We start from the raw sequence: 9,631 nt of genomic DNA on the forward strand, positions 1-9,631 counted from the left end.
CAGGGACATGTCCATGCCCCGTCCCATGTGGACAGCCTGAGGACCAAGGGGTATATCCATGCCCCTTGGTGACAGCCCAGGGGACGAGGAACACATCCGTGCACTACGCCATGGTGACAGCCCGGGGAATAAAGGGTACACCCGTGCCCTCCCCATGGTGACGTCCACAGGGAAGATGGGGACATCCTCGCCCTGTCCTGCAGTGGCAGCCGGGGTCCCAGGCCTGCGCCCCGCGGCACGCTGACAGCCGGACCAGCGCCGCGCGCTCCCGCGGTGCCCGCCGCAGCAGCGGGGACTGGACGGGACCCACGTCCTCGGCAGAGCGCGGCGCTCGCCGGCCCCGCCCCTCTGGGGCCACACCCTCCTGGCCACGCCCCGCCCCCCTTTGCGCCCCCCGACCACGCCCCTCCCGCTGGCGCGCAGGCGCCGTGCTCCCGCCCGGCCGTCCCCGCCCGCCGGAGCCGCAGCGGCAGCGGAGGGCCGGGGCCCAACCGGGCCGGGACCGGGCCGGGGCGGAACCGGACCGGACCCGACCCGACCCGACCCGGGGTGAGGGCGAGGGCAGGGCCTGGCACGGCGCCCTGCAGCGCGGCTGCATGAGGTTGATGCTGCTGTGCTGCACCTGGAGGGACGAGCCTATGGGAGAGGACGAAGGTGCGTGACCCCCCGCGCCCCCCTCCCCCGCCTGACTCAGCGCTTCCGCCGCCACTTGGGGCCTGCGACCCAGCCCCGGCCAGCCTTCGGCCCTGCGCACCCCTCTACACCCCCTGCCCAGGCTGCACCCTCTTCTGCACTCCCCAGCCAGCTTGCATCCCCCCCTCCTTCCGCAGTCTTCAGCCAGCCAGCGTCCCCCTGCACCCCCCATCCAGCCCGCATTGCACCCTGCCCTCCCCCCTGCACCCCTTTTCTAGCCTGCATCTGTCTTGCCCCCCTACATCTCCCATGCACCCCCTGTTCAGCCTGCACCTCTCCCCTGTGCTACCTATCTAGCCTGCATCCCACCTGCACCTCCACATCCTCCTTGCACCCCGCATCCAGTCCGCGTTGCCCCCTGCATCCCCCTTGCACCCCCTTTTCAGCCTGAATCCTCAAATCTCCTCCTGCACTCCCTATTCAGCCTGGTTCCCCCCTGCATCCCTACCTACACCCTTTTGTCAACCTGCATCTGCCCTGCACCCTCAAATCTCCCCCTGCACTTCAGCCTTCATCCCCCATGTACTCCCCGATCTCCTTCTGTACCCCTTCTTTAGCCTGTATCCCTACTGCATCCCTGCCCACACCCCTTATCCAGCCTGCATCCCTCCCTACACCACAACATCCCCCTATTGCGTCCCATTCAGCTGACACCTCTTCTGCATCCCCAAACCCTGCACCCCCCACATCCTCTCCAGCCTGCATCCCTCCCTGCAGCCTACAAACACCTTGCACCTTCATTCCTGCACCCCAATATCCCCACCCCTCTATGCCTCATGCCTCCTTCACTGCACCCCCACATCCCTGCTGTGCCTCCCATCTACTCTGTACCCCTAGCACCTCTCATCCCTCCTCGCACCCTGAGGATCTCTGCAGCCGCCCACCGTCTCTCACCTCTTTCCATCCTGCAGACCCCCCCAGCACCCATCCTGCACCCCTTGGTGCCTCTGCACTGCTCCTATACCCCATCCATGCTGCATCCCTCTCTGCCACCCCGGCACCCATCCTGAACACCTCTGTTGTCCCCCCGCACACCGTGCATCCACAGCACACATCCTGCACCCCTCTGTGTCCCCCCATGCACTTCATGTCCCACTGGATCCCTCCTTCACATCCCTTCCATTGTGGCAGTCTATCTCCCCTGACACCCATCCTTCATCCCTCCTCCACCCCGTTCCTGCACCCTGTCATCCCTCCTGCACCCATCCTGCATCTCAGTATGTGCTCTTGTTCCCATCCCACCCCTCCTGCATGTCCAACCACAAGCACTAAGTACCCTTCCCTCCATCCGCTATGTCTCAGTGCACCCCAAGCATCTGTCCTTCTGTCCCCAGCCCACCATCACCCCTGCACCCCCCTACTTGCCTATCCCCTGTGATGGCTGAGCCCTTGCCTCCCCTTCAGCAACTCTGTGGCACATCCCTAGATACCAAATGCTACCCCCTGCCCCTCAACCACTCTGTGTCTCCCCGTCCTATGGGCACCCACGATTAGGTCCCCGGGGTACAAGGGTGGCCTGGTACAGTGGGACCTGACCCTGCCCTGTCCCCAGCTCTGGGGACATCATCACCACGACCTTGTCCCCATTAAGAGATCGATGGGTGGGGGCCGGGGGGTGTGAAATTCATCACCCTGAATGGAGTGACAAGGACAGAGGGACAATCCTGGGGGATGTGCCTGCGGGTAGCTGTCAGGGTGACAGCCGTGTCCCCCTTATGTTTCCCCCTCCACGCAGGGACCGACCTGCCGGTGTGTGCGAGCTGTGGGCAGGGCATCTATGATGGGCAGTACCTGCAGGCGCTGAACGCGGATTGGCATGCCGACTGCTTCCGGTAGGAGCGCGAGGTGCAGCCAGGACAGCAGCGGGGACACCGGGATGCTGCCGCGGACAGGGACAGCAAATCCCACTCCTGCCTTGGCAGCCACACACAGGAGGCTGTCACGCACCCGGATGCTGGCAGGAGCACAGCTGCAGGGTGCAGGCAGGGCTGGCTGGGGGATGCAAAGCCTGGCAGAGGGCCCCACTGCCTTCACCCCATTGCCTGCACCCCGCTGCCTGCACCCCACTGCTGTCCCTTCCTGCCCAATGACCGATGATGGGGCATGTGGGGCTGATGTCACCTGGCCCCCTCCTTTCCTCTCTGTTTCCTCTTTCACTCCCGGCAGCTCGAGCTGTGGGAGCTCTGCAGAGGGCGAGGAGGAAGGTCCCAGGGTTGGGGGGCACTGGGAGTGGCTGGGACCTTGCAGGTTTCCCAGTGGGGGTGGGGGTGTTGAGCACAGCAGGGCACGGGGGTGGTCCCCTCCATCACATCCCATGGGGGATGCTGGTGGCAGCACTGAGGAAGAGCCACATCCTGAGCTCCGGAGCCAAGTGAGTGGGTCGGGATGGATGCTGCACCCCCATGGCCCTCTGGGGGATGCCTGAGTCCACCCTCTGTGGGCTGTCAGTGCAGTGAAACTGCTGTGGGGCCACAGCTGTATCCAGCACCCCACAACTCCCTGGCTGCCCCATGGGAGACCAGCTTCCGGCAGCACGGGGCTCACTGATGCAAAACCCTTTCTCCGCTCCTCTCCTCCTCCTGTTCCCCCCACCCCGTGGAAGGCAGCGTGGGCCCCAGCCTCGTGTCACTCATCGTGGGGGGGATGCGGCTCCCCATCGGGGCACTCGGCAGCGCGGAGGTTCGGAGGGCGGGGCCAAACAACCGCACCGCTCCCCCGTGGCCCCCCTGCTCCGAGCCTGGCCGGGGGAGGCCTGGATCAGGCGGTGGAGTCCTCTTGCGGTGATGTCATGGGGTGGGGAAATTCCGTGTCCTGACGTCACGCCTGGTTGGTTGGATTCCGCCTGCGCGCGGCGCCCACCCCCGGCTGCGGCAGGCCCCGTGCACCCCCCCCGCACCCCCCGCCAGCCCCCCCTGCAACCCCTGTGCAACCCCTGTGCCCCCCCCCCGACAGCCCCCCCCCCCCACCTCCCCTCTGCACCCCCCAGCTCCTCTAGTCCCCCCGCAAATCCCCTTGGGCACCCCCTTGCACCCCCTGATGCAACACAGCACTCCTGCACCTGCCTGTGCCCCCCCAAAGCTCACAGCCCCCTCTGCATGCCTGGATGCACCCTCCCATCGCACAGCCCCGAGCACTCCCCCTGCACCCCCAAATTGTGGCCCCAGAGCAGCTTCTGCATCCTCACTGTGCATCCCCCTCCACCATGCTAGTAGCACTCAGAGTGCTGCACCCCCAAGGCTGGCACGTCCCTCTGTCTGTGACCAGGGTGGCACATCCCTCTGCGTGGCAATGAGCAGGCTGACACTTTGTTGCAGGGCTGGCATCTCCCCCCACACACATGTTCCTGCCCCACATCCTCTATCCTGGTCAACCCTGTGTCCCTGCATTGCCAGTCTGCACTGCTAGTGGCACGTGGATGTGGTGGCCCTGCAGCAGGGAAAGAAGTGGGGGAAACAGCTTGCCCAGGGAGCTGTAGGGCCAGCAGGCAGGGGGACACTGGCTTCTCCCTGGGGTGACAATGGGGATATGGTGACAAGGGGAACATGGTGATGGGGGGTCCTTGTCCATTGCCACAGGTGCTGTGAGTGTGGGGCCTCCCTGTCCCACCAGTACTATGAGAAGGATGGGCGCCTGTACTGTAAGAAGGATTATTGGGTGCGCTTTGGGGAGCTCTGCCACGGCTGCTCTGAACAGATCACCAAGGGGCTTGTCATGGTGAGCATCAGTGGGGACATCGGGTGGACAGACACAGAGCCCTGACCCACAACTCAGCTCCAGGAAGGGGGTGAGGTGGGAAGGGTGTGCAGGTTTAGGGGGACCCTGGGGGGTGTGCCACCATGTTGGGGCTGTGGGATGCAGGGTGGAAGGCTCACAGGTGGTGAGGAGATGTCCTTGTAGCTGTCCCCAGCCTGGTGGCATAGCCATCCCCAACCTGGTGGTACAGTTGTCCTCCCCACTCCACGGCTCAGCCTGCCCTTCCCTTGGTATGGGTGCTCCTAGCACTATCTGAGCCCCGGCACCCACACTGGGTGCCCCAGATACCTGGCATGCTGGGGCTGATGGTGTCTGCTCTCAGGTGGCCGGGGAGCAAAAGTACCACCCCGAGTGCTTCAGCTGCCTCAACTGCCACATATTCATCGGTGATGGGGACACCTATGCGCTGGTGGAGCGCTCCAAGCTCTACTGGTATGTCCCAGCCTGGGAGAGTGGCTTGGGGGACACATGTCCTCTGGCATCCCCCACCCACTGGCCTCTTCTTGGCCCCACAGTGGGCACTGCTACTACCAGATGGTGGTGACACCGGTCATCGAGCAGATCCTGCCGGATTCGCCGGCTTCCCGCATCCCACACACCGTCACGCTCGTCTCCATCCCTGCCTGCTCTGACGGCAAACGTGGATTCTCCGTCTCCATCGACCAAGGCTGCGGCACTGAGCACCCCTGCACTGTCCGCGTCCGAGAGTGCGTCTGTGTCCCCTCTGCCACTGTCCCCTTCCAAGGGCTGGGGGTGTCCCGTGCCCCTTCTGCTGGTGGGATCCACCCTGCAGAGATCTGTTGGGGTTGGAGGGTGAGAGATGGTGCTGGAGTGTCCCCATTGGCCAGGGGTGGCCAGTGGGGACCATGGCGGCATGTCCCCAGCTGCTGGGCTTGGTTTGTGGGGACTGTGCTGGCATGTCCCTGGTGATCAGGGTGGCTTTGGGGTGATGTGCCAGCATTGCTCCATCTACCAAGGTGACTGTGGGTAGAGGGGTGGCACATCCTTGGGATGGCTTGGAGGTGCTCCTGGAGGAGTAGCTCATGGACATCATGCCTGCAAGTCCCCATAGAATCAACCAGGCTGGAAAAGACCTTTAGGATCATCAAGTCCAGCCATTAGCCAGCAATGCCAAGGCCACCACTAAACCATGTCACTAATGGCCTCATCTACTACTGCCCATCTTGCAGGGGTGACTTGTGGGTGCCGTGACTGTGTGTCCCAATCCCAGAGGGGTGACACATGGGTACTGTGACAGCATGACCCAATCAAGCCAGGGTGGTTTGTGGACAGCGTGCCTGTGTGTCCCTTTTTAGCAGGGGTGGCTCGTGAGTACTGTGACAGCGATGAATCATAAAATCAGACTGATTTGGGCTGAAGGGACTTTAAAGCTCATCCAGCTCCAGCCCCTGCCACGGACAGGGACACCTTCCACTAGAGCAGGTTGATCCAAGCCCCATCCAGCCTGCCTTGAATGCTGCCGGAAGCGTTCACATCTCGCAGAAGTGACTTGCAGAGGATGTGGCAGCCTGTCCCCATTGCCTGGGGGTGGCTCATGGGCTGTGTCCCAGCACATCCCCACCCATGACAGTGTTGAGGGCTGACCCCTGCTGCCTGTTGGCCCTGCAGGGTGGATCCAGACTGCATCAGCCCTGACATGAAGAACTCCATCCACGTGGGCGACCGTATCCTGGAGATCAACGGCACTCCCATTGGCCATGTCCCCCTGGATGAGGTATGCTTTCCCTTGCCCCCAGCCAGTCCCCCTCCCAGGTGCGAAACCACCACTGCCATCATTCTGTGCCCCCAGATCGACCTGCTGATCCAGGAGACCACCCGCTTGCTCCAGCTGACCATTGAGCACGACCCCCATGAGCCTCCTGCCCGCGAGCCAGGGCTTGCCTGCAGCCCCCTGCCTGCCCCATGCAGCCCCCTGCGCTCCCTGGTCCCCCCAGCCTGCGGGGAGCCTGGTGCCATGCGCCAGCGGGCTGTCATGTAAGGCCATCAGCTTGCCCGCCTCTCCTGTTGGGGTCTGTCCTTGAGGTTCACCCTCTGACCGTCTGTCCATCCATCCTGCAGGAGGAGCTGCAGCACAGACAAGTCTCCAGGCTCTGGCTCCGTGGGTTCACCAGCATCCCAGCACAAGGACATCAGTCGCTCTGAGTCATTGCGCGTCGTCTCCCGCACCCATCGCATCTTCCGCCCTTCTGACCTGATCCATGGCGAGGTGCTGGGCAAGGGCTGCTTTGGCCAGGCCATCAAGGTGGGGCTGGATGGCCAGAAGTGTCATGAGCATGAGGGTCTCGGCTCCCCAGGGATGGAGGGGAGGTATCTTCTCCTCCAGGGTTTCCCCAGTGACTCAGCCCCTGTGCACTCTTCAGGTGACTCATCGAGAGACGGGCGAAGTGATGGTCATGAAGGAGCTGATCCGCTTCGATGAGGAGACGCAAAGGACCTTCCTCAAAGAGGTGAGTGTTCCCTTTGTTTGATCCCCCTAGTTTAGAGGCGGACACGGGGGATGAGGCTGTCCCGGGCTCTCACCCACCCTGACATAGGATGCTGGACCCACGACCTGAAGCAGGGGTAGCCAGGCACAACGAGCCCTGCCTGTTCAATGGAAAACATGTGAGCAGTGGGTCTGTCTGGGCGGGTGCTCGGGGTGTCACAGGATTGGGGTGATCCTGCAGGTGAAGGTGATGCGCTGCCTGGAGCACCCAAACGTCCTCAAGTTCATTGGGGTGCTGTACAAGGAGAAGAGGCTCAACTTTATCACAGAGTACATCAAGGGGGGCACCTTGAGGGGCCTCATTAAGAGCATGGTGAGCACTGTGGGGGCAGGTCAGCCCACCACCGCCCCACAGCCCCAGTGGGGCTTGGGGACTCCTCTCCTTTCTCTTCTTTGGCAAATTCTCCCTCTTGCCCCCAGGACAGCCACTACCCCTGGAGCCAGCGGGTCAGCTTCGCCAAGGACATTGCTGCTGGCATGGTGGGTGCCACAAGGGATGGGTGGGTGGGTGGGGGAACACAGGGTGGGGATGCGCCCCACTCTCAGCCCATCTTTTCCACAGGCCTACCTCCACTCCATGAACATCATCCACCGTGACCTCAACTCTCACAACTGCCTTGTGCGGGAGGTGAGCCTCACCTCAGCAGTGTCATCCCCAGGCCCAGGTGGGGGTCTCGGCCCCAAATGTGTGCTCCCCCCGTGCCTCACCCCTCTCCTTCCACCCAGAACAAGAGTGTGGTGGTGGCTGATTTTGGGCTGGCGCGGCTGATGGTGGATGAGAAGAACCAGCCTGAGCATCTCAAGAACCTGAAGAAACCGGACCGTAAGAAGAGGTATACAGTGGTGGGGAACCCATACTGGATGGCCCCGGAGATGATCAATGGTGAGTCTGGCAACATGAGGGGACATATGGCCAGCCAGGGCTCTGCCCCCAAGTAGGGGACACTTGGTGGGGCAGGGACAGGACAATACAGCATGGCCTGATCCATCTCCCCAACAGGGAGGAGCTACGATGAGAAGGTGGACATCTTCTCTTTTGGCATCGTTCTGTGTGAGGCAAGTACCCCTGGGGTTGGGTTCATCCCTTGGGTTGGGAGCCTTATTATGTTTGGGGTCCTTCCCTTCTTGGGGTTGGGGTCCCCTCCTTGTGGCTGAGCCAGCTCCTCTTCCCCAGATCATTGGCCGGGTGAGCGCTGACCCTGACTACCTGCCCCGCACCACTGACTTTGGCCTCAATGTCAGGGGCTTCCTGGACCGCTACTGTCCCCCAGCTTGTCCCCCCAGTTTCTTCCCCATCGCTGTCTGCTGCTGCGACCTGGACCCTGAGAAGCGGTGAGTCCTTGAGGACCTCCCCTGGGGGACCCCTGGGGCTAGTGGAGGGTGGGAAACAGACACGGATAGCGCAGCTGTGATGTGTCGCCTCTTCTTGCTCAGGCCATCTTTCAGCAAGCTGGAGCAGTGGCTGGAAACCCTCCATATGCATCTGGAGATCCACCTTCCGCTGAGCTCCCAGCTGGAGCAGCTGGACCGAGCCTTCGGGGAGACGCATCGGCGGGGCGAGGGCGGGCTGCCTGCACCCCCCTGATAGACCCCTGCATCCCCTCTGGAACCACAGGACAAGGAGCTGTGCCCGCTGCCAGCATCTCCTCTGGCTGTCACCATCCCCAGGGCTGGATCCCTGGGGCTCCCTGGATGAGCCCCCCAAGCCCATCTCCTCTGCACGGGCTGCCTGCTGCTGCCCACACTGTCCCTGGGAGCTGGCTCTCCCCGGGGCTGCATGGCCCCTGCACGCTGTAGCTGATGCCCCTGGAGAAGCCTGGCCACACCGTGGGGACCATCCTCGTGTCCCCCTGGCTCGCTTCGCCTTCACCCCACGGGGCTGCGTGGCCATTGGCCCCACACATGCCCTGCGGGCTGCCCCGTACAGAGCCGCGGCCTCGCGGTGGTGCCTTGGCTTTCCGTGAACTTGCACTGCAACACAGGAGGGGACCTCCAAAGGGTTTCTTTGGCGGGGGTACATGGCCCCTTTCCCCCCAGGCTCGTAGCAATGCCCTTGTCCTCGGCCAGCCTCTCTAACGCTGCTGCTGCTGGCACCTGAGGCTTGAGGGAATGCCAGCACCCCTGGCTGAGCAAGGGACCCATGGGGGATGGGGACCACCCATCTGGTCCCTAATGCCCTCATGTCCCTGCTACCCCTGCTAATCCATGACTGCGCATCTCTGGGGACAGCACCAAGTGGTCCAGAGGGATGCAGGGATGTGGATGCCCTTGACCTGGTGTGGTTGGCGGGGGGGGACGGGGGGGGATTGTGCCATGCGGTGCTTTTCATGCTCTTTATTCAGGTTCATTTTTCTGTAAGATATTTAAAGAGAAGAGTTCGTATTATTTTTTCATACGATGTAGCGTTTGCCATTTGTCACTGCCTCGGTTCTGCTTTCCCAAAGGGATGAAACTGTGAAGCCTCTCCGTGCACTTTTGCCCGGGAAGTCAAAGGCGATGTCCTCTCCAGAGGCGGGAAGGGAGCTCAAACTGTGATGTACCCCGAGCCATGAATCAATAAATCCTTCCCCGCTCGCTGCCCAGCCTGCTTGGGAATCGCTCGCCTCCCTGGGGGGCTGGGAGCTCTTGGGGACGTTGAGGCAGGAGAGGATGGTCCCTCTGCTTGGGCTGGTGCAGTGG

The 9,631-nt window shown here is 62.7% G+C and overlaps 1 protein-coding gene across 2 annotated transcripts; it reads left to right on the top strand.

The window, feature by feature from the left end:
* Positions 1 to 455: 455 nt before the first annotated feature.
* Positions 456 to 9,216, top strand: LIMK1 (LIM domain kinase 1). 2 transcript variants are annotated; one of them, XM_080629941.1, is made up of 16 exons: positions 456 to 654; positions 2,429 to 2,525; positions 4,269 to 4,407; positions 4,769 to 4,878; positions 4,962 to 5,153; positions 6,076 to 6,181; positions 6,257 to 6,441; positions 6,526 to 6,709; positions 6,828 to 6,914; positions 7,134 to 7,265; positions 7,373 to 7,432; positions 7,515 to 7,580; positions 7,679 to 7,835; positions 7,953 to 8,008; positions 8,127 to 8,284; positions 8,387 to 9,216. In XM_080629941.1, exons 1-16 carry the CDS (start codon positions 597 to 599, stop codon positions 8,535 to 8,537), a joined length of 1,938 nt encoding a protein of 645 aa, XP_080486067.1. In that variant the 5' UTR covers positions 456 to 596; the 3' UTR covers positions 8,538 to 9,216. The 2 variants fall into 2 exon arrangements, with proteins under 2 accessions (XP_080486067.1, XP_080486068.1); XM_080629942.1 differs by lacking the exon at positions 7,134 to 7,265.
* The last annotated feature ends 415 nt before the right edge of the window (positions 9,217 to 9,631 follow it).

The sequence above is a fragment of the Psittacula echo genome, assembly GCF_963264785.1.
Source record: "Psittacula echo genome assembly, chromosome: 15".
Classification (NCBI taxonomy): Eukaryota; Metazoa; Chordata; class Aves; order Psittaciformes; family Psittacidae; genus Psittacula; species Psittacula echo.